Below are 20,907 nucleotides of genomic sequence, written 5' to 3' on the forward strand. Positions count from 1 at the left end.
AACAAAATTCAATGTTGATGATTCATTGCAGAAGTATAAAGCTAGGTTAGTGGCAAAGGGTTTTCAGCAAACTCTTGGCCTTGACTACTTTGAAACCTTTAGTCCTATAGTCAAACATTCCACCATTAGAATCATCTTTACCTTAGCTATTACACATGGATGGGATGTGCAGCAAGTTGATGTTAATAATGCATTTTTGAATGGTACTTTGAATGAAGAGGTTTACATGAAGCAACCTGTCGTTTTTGGGGATTCAACTCAACCCTCTTATGTGTGCAAACTGAACAAAGCCCTCTATGGGCTCAAACAAGCTCTAAGAGCTTGGTTTTACAAGTTAAAATCAGCTTTACTCAGCCAAGGATTTCTGAATTCTGTTTCAGATTCTAGTTTATTCACTCTTAAGCAAGGATCTTTACTTATCTATGTCTTAGTGTATGTTGATGATATTCTTCAAATAGGCTCTAGTTCGACCTATATTGCTCAACTCATGCAAAGTTTAAATGATCAATTTGCTCTTAAGGCTCTTGGATCTTTGCATTATTTTCTTGGTTGGAGGCTACAAGGACTTGTAGTGGTATTCACTTGAAGCAAACCAAATATGCCTCTGATCTCTTAATTAAGACAAGAATGAATGATGCTCATGCTTGCTCCACTCCCATGGTTGTAGGGACAAAGTTATTCTTAGCCGACAATAATATTTTTGAGCACCCTAGTCTGTATAAAAGCACCATAGGGGCCCTTCAGTATCTTACTCTTACAAGACCTGATCTTAGCTTTCCTATTAATAAACTAAGTCAGTTTCTATCTGCCCCTACTGATCTTCAGTGGCAAGCATGCAAGAGAATTCTTCGATATGTTAAAGGGACACTTGATTATGGACTGCATTTTCAATCAGCCCATCCTCTCACTATTGAATGTTATGTTGATGCTGATTGGGGTAGCAATTTAGAGGATAGAAGATCCACTAGTGGCTGTTGTGTATATATGGACCCTAATTTGATTCAATGGAGCTCAAGAAAACAGAAGGTTGAGGCTCTATCTTCCACCGAAGATGAATATACGGCTTTAGCACAAACTACCACAGAAGTGGCCTGATTATAGAGTATGTTTGCTGAGTTGGGAAATCTTGTCCACACCAAACTTGTGATTTGGTGTGATAATATTAGTGCAACAACTTTGGCCTCTAATCTGGTGTTTCATGCACGAAGCAGACACATCGAAATAGATGCACATTATATCCGAGAGCAAGTACTAGCCAATAAGGTTGTTATTCAATGTGTACCCTCTAAACTTCAAATAGATGATGTCTTAACTAAAGCATTGTCTACTTCACAATTTGCTGAACTAAGACATAAATTGACAGTTGTGAGCAGAGCAGAGGTTAAGTCTTCATAATCTGCTCAGTTTGTGGTATTTCAGTTCAGTTGCATTGTCTGCTTATTGACAGTTGTGAGCAGAGCAGAGGTTAAGTCTTCATGATCTGCTCAGTCTGTGGTATTTCAGTTCAGTTGCATTGTCTGCTTATTGACAGTTGTGATCAGAGCTGAGGTTAAGTCTTCATAATTTGCTCAGTTTGTGGTATTTCAGTTCAGTTGCATCGTCTGCTTCACAATTTGCTGTGTTTTGTATTTTGAGAAGTACACATAGGAGAATGTTGTGTTTTAGTTCAGTTTTGATTGGAGCACAAAGGTGCAGCAGTTCATAACCTGCTCAGTTTGTGGTATTTCAGTTCAGCTGTACTTTATTTTGTATTTTGAGAGGTTCACAAAGGAGAAGCATCAGTTGCACTTTGTTTTGTATTTTGAGAGGTTCACAAAGGAGAAGCATCAGTTGCACTTTGTTTTATATTTTGAGAAGTGCACAAAGGAGAATGTTGTGTTTAGCTCAGTTGCTCTTTGTTTTTTGTGTTTTTTATTGGAGCACAAAGGTGCAGCAGTTCAGTTTTTTGTTATCTTGGCTGATGCAAAAAGAAGCAGCTCAGTACTTAGTGCTAAAATGTGTAGCAGTTCAGTTTTTGTTATTTTGGTTGATGCAAAAGGAAGCAGCTTAGTACTTAGTGGTATTTCAGCACAAATGAGCACAGCTCAGATCAGGCTCACAGTAGTTCAATTTAGTTTTTATTGTTACTTTGGTTACAAAAAGAAGCAGTAAATCAGTGAGGTTTCAGTTCAGTTCTGTGACGTTGCTGGGTTTTTTTTTTTTTTTCTCTGTCAAAAATGCTGCAAACGTGCAATAGAACAGTTTTATGTTGCTGGAAACAGGGACAAAAGCACCTTTCTGTTGCCTCTTCTCAGACTTGGTCAGAATTCCTCTCACAGCCTTCTGGAGCTTGGTTTGAGGGGGAATATTGATCAGATTTGTTCAGAATTCCTCTCACTACTCAATGGAGCTTGGTTTGAGGGGGAATGTTGACTAATGTGTCAAAAAGGCTACAATTGTAATTTGGCTTTACTTTGGCTACAATTGTAATACTGTGTCGTTTTAAGCTAAAGTTAGTTTACTCTTTCATTTTGATTCATACAAATAGAGATGCTCACTGTACTCATTTGTTTAATGAAAGAAGTTTCTACAGATCGATTCCCTAAACTTACTCTCTCAAATTTCATCTTCTCATTCGTTCTTTGTTATTTCCACACATGCAAAGCCGAAGTAAGGCAAACACAAAACGAATTTATTTGCTGATAATCCTTTGACAATCCAAGCCTTTATAAGCTCATCAGTATTTACACTTTTTGGATCATAAAGAGCTGCATGAGGGCTTGTAAAGTTTGTCTCCTCAGGAATCCAGTACCCAACAGCCGGAACATGAACCCAATTCAAGTATTGTTGTATGGAACCTACTGGATTACCAGCTGAATTTGTCCATGGAAGCCTTGCCGTCAAGATCAATTGTGAGTGGCTAGAGTTTCTAGCCTCTAACTCGGTAGCAACTCGCCACTCTCGCAAGAGAACACCCGCATTCAACATGTCAGAGCTTGTAGTTGGAGATAGCCAGAAGAGGTCTAGGCCTTGAAAGCCATAAAGCCTGGCTATTTTTATCGACAAGTCAATAAAAGAATTTCTGTAAGAAGAATCGCTAACCATTAAAGAAAACGTTGAATAGTTTGCACTTGTCCCCCAGATAGAAAGAAGTGTAACAACTGATGGGTTCTTTTGTTTCACAACCTCTGAAGCTGGAAAATTGTTTTTCTTCAGAAAGTGAGAAAGAAAGCTGGTAGGACGTGAAATTGATATCTGCAAAACCACAAAAAAGGTGAGTAAAGAGAGAAGAATTTACGCCTGAAATGGGGAAGTCGCCGACGCCGTCTATATAATAGCCAGCTCTGATCCAGGTTTGTGCTTCTGCATAACCAGGATCCAAAGCAAGTAAAACCTGGATGAAGATAATAAAAATCTTGGAAAGCATTTCTTTGAAAATTTAGAGATGAAGAAACTAAGTAAATAGCTTCGCTGTTTTGTGTCGCAAAATATGCAAAATGTACATATATGGATATACATATGTTTATGTCAGGATTTTTTTTTTTTTTTTTTTTATTTAGATATAGTTGTCAGAATTGAGAGGTCAAGAGAGGCATCTTGAAGAAAGTCGAAATATGTCCTAGAGATATCTTTGAGAGGGCAAGAGAGACAACTGTAATTTATTAGCCATTTTCAATGAAATGAAGATGTTCACACTAAAGAATTTCCTTACATATCATTATAAAGAGTTAAAGACTTTTTTCCACCCAAATAATGGTTTAATGACATTTTCTCACCCGCAGACTTTTAAAATACCACTTATTACTCAAATTTATATTCCAGCGACAAACAGAGAGCAAACTCAATTCAGGCTACTAGGGTTTTAAAGAAGGAAGATCGATGAGTTTTTTTATGGTGGAAGGTTGGATTTTGATGGTTGGAATTGACTGGAATTTGACTTGAGAGGGGCAGTTGATCAAACCCTATTGCTCAATTGCCGACGATTGGTGGGGTCGACGGAAGTAGAGTTTAAGGAGTTTTTGTGAGTGATGATCGAGAAAGAGAATGGTGGTGATGTAGGGTCACAACGATGCTAAATCGGAAATAGAATATAAATTTAGGTAATAAAATAGTATTTTAAAAGTTTATGAGGGGAAAGTATTATTAAGCCATTATTTGGGTGAAAAAAGGTTGTTTACTCCATTATAAATAAAAAAGACACTTGAATGATTCATTGTATTAGGTGAATAGATAAAAGTTGAGTTATTTATCATTTAAGTTAGATCAAGTTAGACGGCTGAAAAAGAACTTTATATAATTGTATTAGGTGAATAGATAAGCATGATCTCTATTTCATTAAAATTATTCAAAAATCAAGACGTACGTTCATACTATAGAATCCATGTTTAACTATATATGTATTTCATTCTTTTATGAGCTGACTTGATTCTAATAAGGAAGCCAAGTGCGAGTACCCTTTTGAATGAATTATATTGTTCGGACATTAAAAAAAATCAACTATTAAATATGAATATTAGAACAAGTTCTTAACCTTAACCTTCTTGCAAACCAGTTTTCTACTCAATGAAGAAAATTTTGAATAGGATTTACTTTATTATGGTTTTACTTTCAAGCAATACAATTGTGCTAATTACCCAGAAATCAAAATTGACTTCTTCTCTTCTATAGAAATTCCCATTCTGTAAATGTTTACAAATGCCCTGTTGCAAATGTTACAGTTTTAAGTACATAAATCTCTATTAAGCTCCTGGATAGAGTCTTCATTTGCCATCCACTACAAAATGATAATAGAAGTAATGTTGAGATCCCTTTTACTATTTCCCATCTGCCCTTCTGCATCTGGTCTACTATTTGCTCATTCAAAGACACCATATAACATGATTCCAAGGCCAAACTAATCCTTTCAATTTTTCTTTAAGCAGCATGCCAGGCTTAATCCATGCTCTCGTACGAGAACAGATCAGAATTCTCTCTTGATCTTAATTTTTACTCGAGTACATACCATGACTAGTGTTCGCTAAAGCGTCAACAGGGTAATTAATTCAGGAAGCTGTCGAAAAAAGGTTCAGCTTGAAGTAACTGAGTCTTACCTCCTAGAGTTCCTGCTGCAAGTCACAGTACCTAACTATAGTGCTACTGTCTGAGGATATATCACACATTGGTCATTCCAAATCCTGCAATCATCTACCTACAACTTCTGAAATAGTTGCATCATTGAATGTTGATCTACTTTCTCTGTCTTCATCAGCTTGTTTTGAGAAAGCGGGCTTCTTCGGACTCATTATCTCTGAGATTTCATGTTTAAGCATAGAGAAAACTCCCAACATCGATGGTCTATCATTTGGATTTTCCTGGACACATAGCAAAGCAATTTGCAAGCACTTCAATAATTTACAAGAGGAATCTGTATCATCTAATGATGGATCCATGAACTCCATGCCTTTGTTTTCTTTCCATAGCTCATATGCCTGAAATTATCAAATACCAATTACCACTCAATTCAAATACAAAATTTGAACAAAATACCATCCTCAGTAAATAATAATGGTTATGAAGAAACTTACATAATCTAGCAAGCTTAAGTTTTCTTCAGCACCATATAAAAAAGAAACTCGGTTTCCACTTATGATTTGCAGAACTAGAACCCCAAAACTGTAAACATCGGATTTTGTAGAGTAAATGCCTCTTTTAACGTATTCAGGAGGAACATAGCCACTACATTGGACAATACAAGCTTGAGTTTATAAGATACTATATATATTTAGCCACTGCATTGAGAGAAAATGTGTATACTTACTATGTTCCAACAACTCGTCCTGTGTTTGCTTCAAGTTCATCTTTTGCAAATATTCTAGCCATACCAAAATCTGATATTTTAGGCCTCATTTCTTCATCTAATAAAACATTACTAGCTTTCAAGTCCCTGTGAATGATAGTCAGTCTTGAGTATTCTTGCAGATATAAAAGCCCTTGAGTAATTCCTTCAATAATATGTACACGTTTTCTCCAATCCAAAGTATACCGTCTAATAGGATCTACATCAAATTAAATTGTCAACAATCAAGGCAAAAAATGCAAATGATCAATGCAAAAAATTACACCAAAGAATTCACAATACCAAAGAGATAGTAGTCCAAGCTTTTGTTTGGCATGTACTTGTAGATCAACATTTGTTCTTCTCTATCAGTACAAAATCCCAAAAGTCGAACAAGATTTACATGTTGGAGCTTTGCTGTAAGCATAACCTCATTCCTGAACTCCTCATATCCTTGTGTGGATGTTTTTGAAAGTTTCTTCACTGCTACTTCCTGTCCATTGGGTAGCAAAGCCTGACAAACAAACAAAATTTATGTTCCACAATCAGCTAGGAAGACCAAATTGCAATAGAATAAATGGCCTAATAGAATGTACCTTGTAAACAGGACCATATCCTCCTTGCCCAAGCTTATTTTCAAAAGAAAATCTATCTGTAGCCACTTCAATGTCATGAAAATTATAAGTTATCAGATTAGGAGCATTGCTGTTTAAATCCCCAGCTGCAGATGGGTCATTTAGTCTCTTCTTTGATCCTTCGTTAGCTGAGACCAAATAAACATGGCAGTAAAAATTAGATGATCATTCATCACTTTATCATAAGAAGCATTATGGCTGGACAAGTCACCTTTTGATTTGAGCTTTCTTATCCAGAAGTAATATATCAAAAAGCAGCCCAAAAGCAAAATAGCAACTGCAGTTGTAGACAACACAGTTGCTAATAACCGCTGCTTATTTCTTCCACCGTTATTACCCTCTTGAGCTGGAAAAAATATTTCCTTTTTACTGTTAGAATGCAAAAATAAACAAAGAACACACAAAAGACAGATGAACTTTTTTGATTAAAAGAAGAGCTTCATTAAAAATCAACTACATACAAAAACTAACGAAACAATTCAACATTACATACATATATAGTTTATCTAAGAGTTTAGATAATGATAGATAACTGAACAATCAGTTTAGAAATAGGAAGTTATAAGTTCTCCAACAGTTATCCAAAAGAAACCTGAACGTCTCTATCTTCATGAAGTAACGCTCACTGCAACGATAGAAAATTTCGCTGCAGTGATCGTCAATTGCCTAATGCTTGCTGCAGCGATCGTTCTTTGATCTGTTTCAGAGAACATTATCATGCTCGCCGCGGCATCCTTTTTCCACCGCCATGGCAATCACTCCTTCAACCGAAAATGGTTCATCTTTTAACAGTTACCAAGAGTTTCCATAAAAAATAATCTTTACCCAACTTGTCAATCAATTTTTCAATGGGTAAAACTTGGTGTTCTATTATTTTTATAAAGGCCAAATGACATCTTCCCATATGAAATTTGCCTTAAAGACAATTTCGTACTCAAAAAGTTTGAAAACGACATAAATTCAAAAACAGTATTATGTTATTTTACCTTACATATATATGTTGTGTTTGGTAGAGTATTTTAAGTAGTATTTATGAACAAATTGAGTTGGGTTATTATTACTAGAATAAGATTTGAATTTGAAAATGTGTTTGGTAAATTTTTGGGAAACATTTTCTAAAAATATTTAGATTATTTTTTAATCCCTTGCATTTATTAATTTAGATAAATATCTGCTACAATAAAACATTGAAAATTAACAAAAACCCCCCCATCCACCCATTAAATGTCGGTAGCCAACCACCACTGTCGAAGGGTGGTCGAAAGTTGTTGGAATGGTGCATGACTGGCTGGATCTAGCCAGTCATGCACCAATCTAACCTTTTCCAGCCAGATCCATGTTTTCGGCCAGATTGGCGCACAACCGTCACATCTAGCCGGTCGTGCGTCATTCCAGCAAATTCCAGCTACATTCGGGCGATGGTTGCCGACTATCGGGAATATGTGGGTGGGTGGGGGTGTTTTTGTCAATTTATAAACTTTTGTTGTTGGGGGTGTTTAGTTAAATTAACAAATCTAGGGAGTTAAAAAAATCTAAATATTTTGAGTTGAATAGAATATGATCAGATTTTGAGAATATTGAAACAAATATGCATTTTGAGTATGATTGGATAGGATATGATTGGGAAAAACAAAACAAACATAGCCTAACTCCTCCCTTTTTCTTCTTCATCTCAATGGCGAATTGTAGCAAGCATTGCCACCGGCATTTGGCCACTTTTTCGGCCATTTTTCCACCCAAAACCACCTCCACCCACCCTCTTGGCCCTCCCTCACTGAAACCCGCCTAATTCCAACACCGGTGCACCCATTAATCGCGAAAACCCGACCACCATTCTTCCTTGCGACTACCCATACTTGAGGTCGGATTCCGATCGATATTCACTCTGGAAATCCACCATTCTACCACGATTCAAATCCCCATCAACCCCTCTTCAAAATCCAACCTTCCATCTACCACCCCTGCTCACCGTTTGTCATCCACCACACACTCTTTGGACGCCCTCCAACTGTTTGTGGAAAGTCCCCAACCAACCTAGCAGGCTGCACTCTTTTGTGGATGATCTTGGGCTCATCTGAAGTTTGTTGTTAGAATTCTTGTTGTAGAAGTGTTATTGCTTGTGTGTTGACTTTTTCCCGGTCGTCAGCACTCCTCAACACTGTCAGCTTCGAATGTTTTTCGGCACGCACACAACCTGCTCGACAACTATGACCTTCTTCTTCAGCGCCAGGTTATTTTCAGAAAATTACCATCATATCCTTCCTTAAACGGATTTTACTAACTGTTCTTAACGGTAGGGTGGAAACTGTCATACAAATCTTAATGGTTAGTGGATAATTGTCGTTTTCAAACTTTTTGGGTATGAAATTATCTTTAGGGCAAACTTGGGGTGGGAAGAGTCATTCGGCCTTCTATAAATGGCCATATGTCAATACAACTGCTCTAACTACTATATCATTCTCATACCTGTCAAGCATTAATTGTTTAACATTATGTCATTCTCTGTCGATAAATGACAATTAATTCATATCTCATACTTATACCTTCGTTTGATCAAAAAATCTAGTCATCTGATGAATAAATAATGTCATAGTTTTGCCTTATGTGTGCCGGCTATGGAACTAGTGATAACATAAAAAATTGGTGAAGGCACTTAATAATTGTTGATTTGGTTGTAATTACACAATAGATAGAAACAATCAAACAGATTTCTTGGTGAATTAAGTTCTGATCACTTACCTGCAGCTTGAGAAAGAATCCAGTTATCATCGTAGGAGACCTCCCACGCAGTGTAACCAAGTAGCTTCTTCTTCTTGGCATAAGCAACCTTAATTCTGACAACCTCAACATCATCAAAACCAATCCAAGTTGACCCGACGCTGCAGTAATTCACCACATAAGTTGCGTTGTACTTAACATTAGCCCCATATCTCAGAACATAATCCCTGATATCCTTATAATTTATGGCTCCACCTTCTCTAATTGCTGGTCCAGTTGCTGGGGCACCAATACCATTTTCCGCGGGGTTTGCAAGCGTCCACGCGTAACCATAGAAAGGCAAACCCAAAACCATCTTATTAGCAGAAAGTCCTCTGCTAATCATAGCGCTTATACCATAATCAGTACTAACATTACTAGTTGGATCATACAAAGCAGCGTGAGCGGAAGTGAAATTATACCGCTGAGGCGTGTAGTAGTCAAAAGCCTGAACAGTAACCCAATCCAAGTACTGTTCCACCGCTTCTACACGGAAGCTTCTTGAATCTAAACCTGGTTGAAAGCGAACAGCTGCAGTCAATATAAGTTGTGCATGGCTAGAGTTTCCTGTCTCCAACTTGATAGCGGCTCGCCACTCTTCAAAGAGAACTCCCATGTTGTACATATCAGAGCTAGAGTTTGCGGAAGCCCAACCAAGTTCCAGGCCCTGGAAGCCATAAAGCCTGGCCGTTCTTATTGAAGAATCAATGAAAGATTTTCTGAAAGATGAATTACTCACCATTGAAGAAAAAGTTGAATAGTTTGCATCTCCACCCCCAATTGATAGAAGAGTCACGACTGATGGGTTCTTCTGTTTCACAGTGTCTGTGAAATTGGAGAACTGTTTCTCATCAGACTCTGATAAAGAGAGTTCATAAGAGGTTGAATTTACATCAGCAAAAGCACAATGAAGGTGTGTATAGAAAGTAGAATTTATGCCTAAACTCGGGATCTCGCTTCTTGAATACCAGTAACCACCTTTAACCCAAGTTTCTGTTTTTGCTGAGTAGAATTTTAAAGAGAAGATGAAAAAGAACGCTGCAAGCATAACTCTTTTTGGAGCCATTAATGAACTGAGAATCATTTTTTGGTGAGTTTATTTTGGAGAAAATTTACACACACAGATATAGATATATATAACTTAGAATCATATTCTGGTAAGTTTATTTAGGAGAAAATTTACATACGTGTGTGTGCGCAGGCGCGAAAATGTCTGACCAAGCAAGTTCACTCAAAACAGTTGATACAATTATGAGTCAATGTGTGGACTTTGATAGAGGAAACAACTGGGCAAGGCTCACACCAATTTTCATAAATTAAACAACATCCAAGTCTCTTATTAAATTCAATTATTCATTGTATTAGACCTACCATTACATAACTAACTGCGTAACCTTTAACATTAAATCAGAGCTTGAGGTGAATGGGCAAGGGAACAGGAATCTCACTCCCAATCCCTTGTTTGGTTCTTTAAAAGAAGGCAGAATGACTTACACATACCCAAGATTTGTCTAAACGATAAGTTGGTACTCAAAAGGTTTTGAAACGACAAATAGGTACCTTTCGTCATGTTCTGTTAGTGATTTTCGTTTGATAATAGTGAAAAGACTAAAATGCCCTTGAAAGTTTAATATTTTAGCTTTTTATAAATTTAAAAATTTCTAAAAAACCCCCTAGGTTTGCTAATTTGACTAAATACCCCAATATATAAAAATTTTATAAAATAACAAAAACACCCCTGCCACTCGCTGTGCCAGATTCCGGCCACCACCGTCGGAATCTGGCCGAAAAATTGTGTTACGACATCCATTTAAGGGTGTGAATCTAGAATTTATGAAACCAGGAGTACTAACCTTGCATTTCGCTAAACCTTGGGTGGTAACAAGTCATTTACTCATTTTTTTTTATAATTCTTTTAATTGTTTAATATCATTTACTAAGATAAGATTATAATATTTTATTGTTATTTTCGTTTATTTATTTATTTTTAAGGATGTAAGTGTTATTATCAGATTTTTTGGACCTACGTCACCTAACTTAGTTAAACCTCATGACCAAATATTTAACTCCAAAACCGAGAGGTGAAAATGAACTAGATAAATTGCGAAAATTAGGGGTGAAATGATACAAGACAAAAGAAAGGGGTGAACTATATTCATGCAAAACCATAGGGTACATTTTATGATAAAACTGACGGGTTAAGTGATTATGACAAAATCATGGGTTGTATTTTACAAACCAAGGGGTGGTAAAATGTAAGGCTATTATCAATTTATCAATTTACAACAATTTTTTTTAGGAATTCATAAGAAGAGCACAAATTTGAAAATACATAGAAAAAAACCTAAAAAAATATTTAGACGCTTAATCTTAACATTTAGTAAGAGTAAAAATATAATTTAACAAAATTTTAATATTTGAAAATTATTTGTAACTAAAAAAAAAAATTTAGATTAAAATAATAATAATAATAAATTCTTTAAAATAAAACACTAATTACCTACCCTTTTGGAATTCTCAGGATCGATATCAATTCTTTTTCATTTTTAAATAAAAGAATAACATATAATTTTAGTTTACGCCAAATAATCAACCCAAAAAAAAAAAAAAACTCTTTAAGCATAATTTTAATATTATTTTTTTGTATATGCATTACGTATTTAGTTACTATTGAATTTTGGTTGTATAAGATATTCAATTTGAGGGGTATATATATATATGTATTTTTTTACTAATGAAATTTTCATACTGTTAAGGTTCACTTAAAAAAAAAAAAAAACAAAAAAAAAAAAAAAAAAAAAAAAAAAAAAAAAAAAAATTAACCCAATTTAGAAAGAAATACTGGTTTTATTCCTGATTGGCAGCAGTAAATCCCAAACTTGTTACTCTAACTCTGCCGGGGTCCATTGAACTTTTTTTTTTTTGGGTGTCCCTGATTGGTAGTAGTAAATCCCAAACTTGTAACTCTAATTCCCCCAAGGTCCATTGAACCATTTTTTTTTTTTTTTTTTTTTTTTGTCAAGGTTGGGTTGCCTATGGTCTAGATAAGTCACAAATATGATAAGTGCCTAAATAGTTATTTAATATGACTCGAACACAAAACTTTTAGATAATTTAAGGACTTATCATCCCACCACAAGTCAAATGGTTTATTAGCTATGATTTTAGACACACACCAAATTACAAAAATATGAAACCAAGTGAAGAAGTAGAATAAAATAAACATATCAAAAGCAAAAATTAATTAAAACTACAACAATTAAGGTGTCCCATGGCTTTGCGATATCTGAAACTGCTCAATCATCCCAAAATGAGCCACAAGAAGCCACACGAGTTAGAAACTCTCCCCCTTGTCTCAACTGAACTGACGATCAAGCCCAAAAATTGGAGTCCATTTTGTTCATCAGCGTTAGTATTATATATTGAGCATTTTTCTTGTTTTTATTTTCAGATACTGTTTTACAAAAACGATGATAAACATATTTTCAAATTTTGAAAACACAAAACCAAATTTCTTATTTCATTTTTAATTTGATATCGTTAATTTACAGAAAAAAATGGTGAAAAAAAAAGACAGAAAAATACCAAAGTTCTCGAGCTGCAATGCAAACGTCAAATGACACCAAGCTGTTCTTCTTCTTCCATGGGATTGGATTTCGACTGAGACTGTAACACCTCGGCCCATTGTCGGCCAACATTGTTAAGATATTATCCGTTTTAAAAGCCTGGATAGTCCGACTTCGAAATCTAACCCCTCACGATTTTATTTTCAAGTCCAAGAACCTTTATTTAGACCCAAAACACATCTTGACTATTGGGGGAACATGTCCCAATTATTGAGATATTTCATATTGTTTGGGGAAGAGGGACCTAAGTTGGTTAAATACCACATCGCTTGGGATTTGGGAAGGAGGGTTGAGCCCAAAGGAACCGCAACAATCAAGAAACATTTGGGGCCTAAGTAAAGATTCCTGCGCCCGAAAACAAAACTATCTTACAGAGACTCCTTGCGTCAATGATTCATGATTAATCCTGAGATGGAAATAAAAAGACATGGGAAGAACAGCCATGAAAAATTAAACATAATGGAAAACAAAAAGATTAACATGGAAATTAAAAGGATGAAAACTACTCACAAATAAAGGAAAGTTCCAGTGGTTCTCAACGTCGTCTACGTTTTGACCAACGCTTCTTTTAATCTCATCCACAAAATCCTTGTCCATACTCGTTAAGGTCAATTTCTCCAGGGTAGTCACCTCCTCCAACCCAATTGGCTTCTCCAGTTTTTCACAGTGTCTGATCTCTAATTCTCTTAGCGCAGGCATTGCTCCTTCTTTGATAGTCCACTTGCTCAATTCCATTAACATCCACAACTTCAAAACCTGAAGTTGGGGAAATCCACAAGTGCCACAAGTAATTTCTTTCCCTGAGTAGGAATTAGCGAAAAGCCTGAGGACTATAAGGTGTTCTAGCCCTTTTAGTATCGGCATTGGGTCATGAGTTAGTTGTGACGCTGACAATGTAAGAACTCTGAGATTTGGGACAAAAAATATTTCGCCAAATAGACTCATCTCTCCCACCAAATACAAGTTTGTCAGCGTGTTGGGTATACCGCTGATTGTGATAGGAATATGGAGGGATGAAGGTTTACTACTGTCATTTACTGATTTTAACCGCAAAGAACGAAGACCGGTCATTTGAGAAATCCAATAAACTATTTGGTTAATCGATTCTGTGTGACATATCAGTCCCAATTTCCAGAGATCCTTAAACCTTTTCAACCAGTTGATTGTTGGGCTGTTATCGCCTATCATTAGGCCACATAGGGTTTGAAGGTTGGTTGGAAACTCATAGCCAAAGGTTTCAATTTCAAAATAAATCCCATGCATATAGAGATGCCGAAGGTTCTTTGCCTTCCAAATGGAAATGGGCAATGAGGTTATTAAAGTGTGTTTAAGATCTAAAGTCTCCATACAGGGAATATGAACAACTGACTCTGGAATTTTTTTCAGGAAAGTACGCCTGAGACCAACGTACCTTAGAAGGGCCAGGTTTTTTCCGAGTGTTTGAGGTAGCGCCGGCTTGTATACACCTTCTAGATCGAGCAGTGTTAGCAATCCAAAGCCTCTACTAATTATCTTGTTCAGAAACTTTCCTGTTTCATCTGAAGGTTTACCTTTCTTTCGACAGTTAAAGGATATATAAGAACGAAGATGTTGAATTTGTCTATCTGAAAAAGAGTTCTTCTTGATGTCTGCATTAGCTACAAGCGTGCGGAAGATAAAGTTTGGTGATTTATTTTTTGAATGTGAATGCTCCGGATGGAGGTGAAAATACCCCATTCTCTCAGACATTGGACAGAGCAAATCGTATATATCATTTTTCAGGCGACATGTTTTAGTCCTTCCCTTTAACCTACATCTTTCTGTCAGGACCATCTTCCTATGCTCTAGTTCTTCCAAACAATTTTCTGCCACATCTTCTGTGAAACCCCGTTTTTAATCCTAATACATATTACATATTCTGTGTGATTTTATTTTTATGGAAGGGGATTTCTGTTCGGTTTAAAAGTTTTATTGGGAATGAAATTGCAAGATAAGGAAGCTGCTGGGTTTGCATGTAACAGGGGCAAAATCTGGAGGTTTATTTGAAAGAAATGCTGATGTGTAGGGGTTTAGCGGGATTACCTTAATCTAGGGGCAGAAGCATAAATTTAGAAAGATTAAAAATATAAAAAGAAAGAAAAGGGGCTGATTTTGCCCAATGAAGAGAAGAGACGAGAGCAGAGGGAGAAAGCGAGAGCAGAGCAGAAAAAAAAGTAAAAAAAAAAAAAAAAAAAAGGGGAGGCTATTTTCGCCAGATAAGAAAAAAGAAACGGAGAAGAGAGGGAATGGGGGCGGCTGAAAAATGGTAGAGTGAGAGAGAAAGTGGAGGAGAGTGCGGGAGCTTCGGTTGTTAGAACATTGAGTGGACCAGCCAAAAACTCTTTTAAAAACTCAATTCCTGTTTGCATGTAAAGTGTTGATTTCTATTATAGTTTTGATCCAAATTTTGGTGTGATATCTTGTTAAATCTGTCTTGCATGTGGCGCTGAGCTGATTTTAAAGTGCTGCATGTCCAGTTTCGTTTCGATTCTAGCACCATGTCTTGATGAATCTGGAAATTTTTGTGAGTGGAAAATGCATTGAATCCTTTTCTAAGTTTGCATTTTTCAAGTGCATGGTACTTGATGTTTATTGTGTCACGCATTTAAAAGTTATGTTGATTATTGGAATATTGTTTACCATAGAATGATTTGTGTGTTGTTTTGATTTGAAGAGTAGATGGAGAAAGGTTATAAAATGGGCAGAATTAGAAATGCTGAACTTGGCATGCTGTGTGCATTTTATGCATATACATAATGTTTGCGAATAGAAAAGAAATTGGGAAGTTGTATGTTGATAGGGTGGCTGACTATTGTGGTTAACTGAAATTGGAGATTTAATGCAATAGTTTTATACAGCATATTGTTGATCCTAGAACTAAGAGTTATTAAAGTATGTTTTTTATTATAAAAGTTATGCTGTGAAATTCTGACAGTCCGAACTCCGAAAATTTTATATATGTTTCGGGTTTGTAAATGAAGCTAAATTTCAGTTATTTTGTTTTAGACTTATTAGAGATTGGTTGAAAATTGATTTCACCCCAAAATTCGAAGTATGGATTTTTTAATGAATTTTGATTCGCTATGAAATTCTGGAATTTCATGTTTTCTGTAGAACATGCATTTTCAGAACTGAAATAAGTACATACTTATCCAAATTGAGTGATTTTAAATTCTGGTGAATCCTATATGTGTCTAGTTTAATTCTGGAGAGTTTCATGAGGTTTAGATTAAGGGCTGAATTGTTATGAATTTACAAGTCAGTAACCTCAATTCTGGAAACAGTTGGCAGATTTAATGAGTTTGAAAGAAAATTGTGTTTTAAATAGTTATTGATTCTGAAGTGACTTGAAAATATTGCTGGATCAACATATATTGTCTTGAATGCCCATTGAAATTATGCTTGATTTGGTGAGTGGATTAAACCGAATCTCTCAAAAGCTTAAATCCATGTTTGCTGTTAACTTATGATTTTATTTTAAATGTTTTGATGAAGTTTGGTATATAGAATTTATATGTATTCACGCTATATGATAAAATTTTGAGAATAAGAATGGTTGAATTGTATACGGGTTGAGGTTCGTGACTTGGTAGATGGTTTCTTGTAAAGAAAAAGAGAAGGGGTGCATTCTGTCAGTTTTGAAAGTATGTTTTAAAACTTGCATTCTACCCCCATTTGCATGGAATTTCTACGATTTGGCATGATTTACTTTTATATGAAATGTGGTATATATCTTATGTAGTGATGGACATATGCTATGGAAATGTGATGTTAAAGTAATTTTTAATCTGGGTTAACTGTCAGTTTTAAAACATGTTTGGAAATTTTCAGTTTCACCCTGATGTGATTTTGAATATTATGTCTATATGCATGATTTATAAGCACATATGTGGTATGTTTCTTGACTTTATATGTTACTTGAGATTTGCATGAAGTTGTTGAAATATGCTCTTGACTTACATGTTACTTGAGATTATGCATGAGATTGTTATGGTGCTAAAACCACCCTACAAAGTACCCATCCCCCAGAGATACAGATTTTTGGCTCTGTCCGAGCGATGCAGGATCCCGCCGGGTATGACAGTTTCAGATTTTGGCTCTGCGCATGCGTATGACAGATTTATGGCTCTGCCTGGGCGTTGAGTGGTCCGCCGGTATGACAGATTTTATTGGCTCTGCCTGGGCGTTGAGTGGTCCGCCAGGTATGACAGATTTTATTGGCTCTGCCTGGGCGTTGAGTGGTCCGCCAGGTATGACGATTTTATTGGCTCTGCCTGGCGTTGAGTGGTCCGCCAGGTATGACAGATTTTATTGGCTCTGTCTGGGCGTTGAGTGGTCCGCCGTATGACATTTCAGTAGCTCCGCCCGCGCGATGATAGATCTTGCCGGGTATGACAGGTTACATCCCTTGCTTTGCTTGCGTGCGAGAAGCCCACCAGGTAAGACAGATTTCCCGAGGGTACTAGTTGCGGTGAGAGTTTTTCTGTTATTAACATCATAATCAGTTTTAGAATGTTCAAAATCACATTAAATTTTTAGTATCAGCTATGAGTGATAGTCTCAATATGGGTTTTCAGAATATTTATTAGAGAGCTTTGAGTATTAGCCACAGTTTCGAAATAAGTATCAACTTATATTTTTCAGTATCAGTAAAAGCTACAGTATCCAATTTAAAGTTCAGTTATCAGCATAAAGTTTACAGTATTCCAAATCAGTTTCAGTGCTAGTTTCAGAAAAATCAGTTTTCAATTTTATCATCACACGCAGTTATAAATTTATTTACCAGATTTTGTTTTGTGAACCATGATGTTTCATGAATGATGGTTTGGATGTTTGTAGCATGACTAGTAGAGTTATTATTTTCATGATCATGCATTCTTGAGGGATGACATAGATGGTTGCAGCATGCCTTGCAGGAAATATTGTTCCCAGAGCATAAGCACTTATAGTTATGTTTTAAGTTCTAGAAAAAGATTTTTAAGCATTCAATGATGAGCTATAATTCAGAATTGTTTTCAGCTTGAATATGAGATTACAGTACTTAGAACAATTTTAGAAAACGAGTTATACATGCATACATGATTGTAGTTACTTCCATAACACTTCATAGAATCTGTTGTTTTCTGGATTTCATAAGAACTATGCATGCCATGACTATTGTTGAAGAATGTTTTGCAAACTCTCCCCAATCCCCCACTCACTGAGTATTTTCAGCTCACCCCTTTTTAGACCCTTTTCCCCAGGTTCACAGGAAGAGTCGTGCTGAGGAGTGATTCCTCTAGAGGTTGGGCCCTTACGTCATCGACTCATCATGTGTGTAAAAATATCATGCTTGTTATCGCTACCGAATTATGTTTTATCCTTATGTTTATCTCCTGTGTTGATTATAAAAGATATGAATATCTGATACCATCCGTTTTTGGATTTTATGAACGTACAAGTTAGCTTTCAGATTTTCAAATGTATACATATATATATCTTATGTGTTTATGCTTTCAAAACGAATCCAAGCGAATGTTTTTATGAAAAACGTATTTAGAATACAGGTTTTTAGATTCCCACATGGCACGTCTCGGTTGCCCGAGTCTCATAGGTGCGCCCGGAGCTTATGGGGTAAGGAGGGTCGAGGCGGGTCATGTCATCTTCAGGACGCTTATTTCCATCTCCCACCAGTGGTTTCATCAGTCCCTCGGCAACCCAGTGTAGAAGCAACCTTCTAATGGGGATCTCAGACGATCTAGGGAAAACACATAAATTAAGGAGACATGACCTTAGAGCGGTGGGTAAGTCACGATAACCATATGTAAAGGTTTTTCCAGTTCATATGTTATTTTATCCTTTAAATCAACATCAAAAGTTGCCGTGTGCCGCTCGATAGGCAACAAGTCGGTTAGATGATCCATACATTTTTTCATCTCATTGCTGAAACGAAATTTGATATCGTATGACCTCAAGTCGATGCAACGCGAAAAAGGCTTATTGAAAACATTCTGTTTCTGCAATTTTGGACTTAGGAGAAATTTGTCTACGGCGTCTTCTGTCAGATAAATTGCTTGCTGAACCTTGATCTCCCAGTCATAAATTGTGAGAGGACTTGTTTGGTCATCCTTTGAATCTTCCAAGATTTTCTTAGACTCTTTTAGCTTCTCGATGGACTGTGTGACTTGTGTCTGATCTGCAATTTGTAAATGAGGAAGCTGATCTTTTAGCTTATTTATCACAAGCAAAATGGTTGTTCCAGTAGCCATGGATTCTCCACCTCCTTCTCTCCTTTCTGGCTTTTTTGTTATAAGAAAGAGATTGAAAAAATTGGATTTGGATGTAAGTAATTGAATCAAATTAATTACTTACCAAGTACTAGTCAAATTACTCTCAGCTAAAACTCATTCATGCATTATTGCAAGTCACTTCTGATTTTTTATACTTTATTTTTTTAATAATAATAAACAAAAACTCTAATAAAATACCCTGTCTTTGTTTGGAATCTCTTAGTACATCTTTTTCTTTTTCTTTTTCTTTTTCATACCTCAAGAAAAGAATATATATGGTGATCAAGGATACCAAATGTCTTCTTGAATATTGATTTGTCTTCAATTTTAAGCGATACAAGATCAATGCATAATATAAATTTGCCTCTTAATTAGGAAAAAAGAGAGAGAGAGAGAGAGAGAGAGAGAGAGAGAGAGAGAGAGAGTTCTCATGTAAGTGTCAAAACTCACTTCCTAAACCCATAAAAGGAGATTTTTTCTAGACTTATAAAGGAAGTTGAGGTCCTTAATCTATTTACAAGGAATTGTTGAATTGACAAAGGATAAAGATCAAATAAAGAAAGTATAAGAATTCTAAGTGTAAATTTGAAAATACATAGAAAAAAACCTAAAAAAATAATTAGACGCTTAATTTTAACATTTAGTAAGGGTAAAAATATAATTAACAAAATTTTAATATTTAAGAATTATTTATAATTTTAAGAATATTTATAACTGAAAAAAAAATTAGATTAAAATAATAATTATTATTATTATATAATAACACTAATCGACTACCCTTTTGGAATTCTAAGGATCGACATCTTCTTCTTTTTCTTTTTCATTTTTAAAGAAAAATAATAATAAAATTAGATACCAAGAGTCGCATTGAGTACTTTGTCTTGTCTACGCAACTTAAAGAAAAAAAAAATAAGGAAAATATGTTGAGCACTGTTTATTTCCCCAAAACATTATGAGTGAATCTGCCTTTGAAAGCAAAAGATGAATCAAAGTAGCAATAATTTGCTTTCTAGAATGCTACGATTCTTAAATAAAGTATCCTTCCTTAATTTATATATAAAGCTTATTAATTACTAGCAAAGTATTATTCTTTGAATAAGATAAATCTTTTAACAATACCTGTCATAGCTATGCTCTTACTTATCAAAACTATAGAAATATTGATGACTTTAGTATGCTATCAGAATATATATAAGGAAAAAAATTCACCGAATTTCTGACAAGAAATTACAAAAATTTTCCTTATGATAATTTATTGATAGTAGGAAATTAACTTGTTGAAGGAAAATTATATGTTTTTAATAAAAATATTAGATTCTTATATTTTACAATTGTAGTTTACGCCAAATAATCAACCAAACTCTAAGATTTTTTTTTTTTTTTTTTTTTTTTTTTTTTTTTTGTATAAGAATATTTAATTTGTGGGGTAAGGTTTATTATATCCCCCTTCTATTGGGTATATATAACCTTTTTTTTATATATATATTAATGAAAATTTCCCATACTGTTAAGGTTCGCTCAAATAAATAAAATAATTAACTCAATTTAAAAGAAATGCTGGTTTTATCCCTGGTTGGTAATAGTAAATCCCAAACTTGTTACTCTAATCCCCCCATGGGTCCATTGAACAACTATATGCATTATTATTATTATTATTATTATTATTATTATTATTATTTTTGAAGTGCTTGAAGTAAGTGGCCATTTGGTGGGACTCCAACACAATATCTTTGGTGACCATACATGAAACCAAGTGGTTTATTAGTTATGATTTTAGACACACACCAAATTACAAATATATGAAACCA

General features: G+C 35.3%; 3 protein-coding genes across 3 annotated transcripts; 1 reads left to right on the forward strand and 2 right to left on the reverse strand.

The window, feature by feature from the left end:
• Positions 1-627: 627 nt before the first annotated feature.
• LOC116124716 (secreted RxLR effector protein 161-like) lies at positions 628-1,095 on the forward strand. Its single transcript, XM_031410454.1, has one exon. The coding sequence runs from the start codon at positions 628-630 to the stop codon at positions 1,093-1,095; it is 468 nt and encodes a 155-aa protein (XP_031266314.1).
• A 1,515-nt stretch (positions 1,096-2,610) lies between these two features.
• On the reverse strand, positions 2,611-10,252 carry LOC116124717. The gene is made up of 10 exons (XM_031410455.1): positions 9,169-10,252; positions 6,641-6,775; positions 6,391-6,557; positions 6,098-6,308; positions 5,777-6,014; positions 5,544-5,694; positions 5,172-5,447; positions 4,614-4,679; positions 3,278-3,373; positions 2,611-3,234 (listed from the first exon to the last, which is right to left on the reverse strand). The coding sequence occupies exons 1-10, from the start codon at positions 10,250-10,252 to the stop codon at positions 2,611-2,613; spliced, it is 3,048 nt and encodes a 1,015-aa protein (XP_031266315.1).
• A 3,010-nt stretch (positions 10,253-13,262) lies between these two features.
• On the reverse strand, positions 13,263-14,624 carry LOC116124718 (probable disease resistance protein At1g58602). Its single transcript, XM_031410456.1, has one exon. The coding sequence runs from the start codon at positions 14,622-14,624 to the stop codon at positions 13,263-13,265; it is 1,362 nt and encodes a 453-aa protein (XP_031266316.1).
• Positions 14,625-20,907: the final 6,283 nt, after the last annotated feature.

This window comes from Pistacia vera, unplaced genomic scaffold, assembly GCF_008641045.1.
Source record: "Pistacia vera cultivar Batoury unplaced genomic scaffold, PisVer_v2 Contig155, whole genome shotgun sequence".
Lineage (NCBI taxonomy): Eukaryota > Viridiplantae > Streptophyta > Magnoliopsida > Sapindales > Anacardiaceae > Pistacia > Pistacia vera.

What these genes read in the sequence shown, in the direction of transcription:
- LOC116124716 (XM_031410454.1), top strand. Translation starts at nt 628, where the DNA reads ATGAATGATGCTCATGCTTGCTCCACTCCCATGGTTGTAGGGACAAAG.
- LOC116124717 (XM_031410455.1), bottom strand. Translation starts at nt 10,252, where the DNA reads ATGGCTCCAAAAAGAGTTATGCTTGCAGCGTTCTTTTTCATCTTCTCT. An exon ending in GATATGGTCCTGTTTACAAG is followed by an intron (nt 6,309 to 6,390) that starts GTACATTCTATT and finishes TTTGTTTGTCAG; the next exon opens with GCTTTGCTACCCAATGGACA. An exon ending in GGACGAGTTGTTGGAACATA is followed by an intron (nt 5,695 to 5,776) that starts GTAAGTATACAC and finishes TGTCCAATGTAG; the next exon opens with TGGCTATGTTCCTCCTGAAT.
- LOC116124718 (XM_031410456.1), bottom strand. Translation starts at nt 14,624, where the DNA reads ATGGTCCTGACAGAAAGATGTAGGTTAAAGGGAAGGACTAAAACATGT.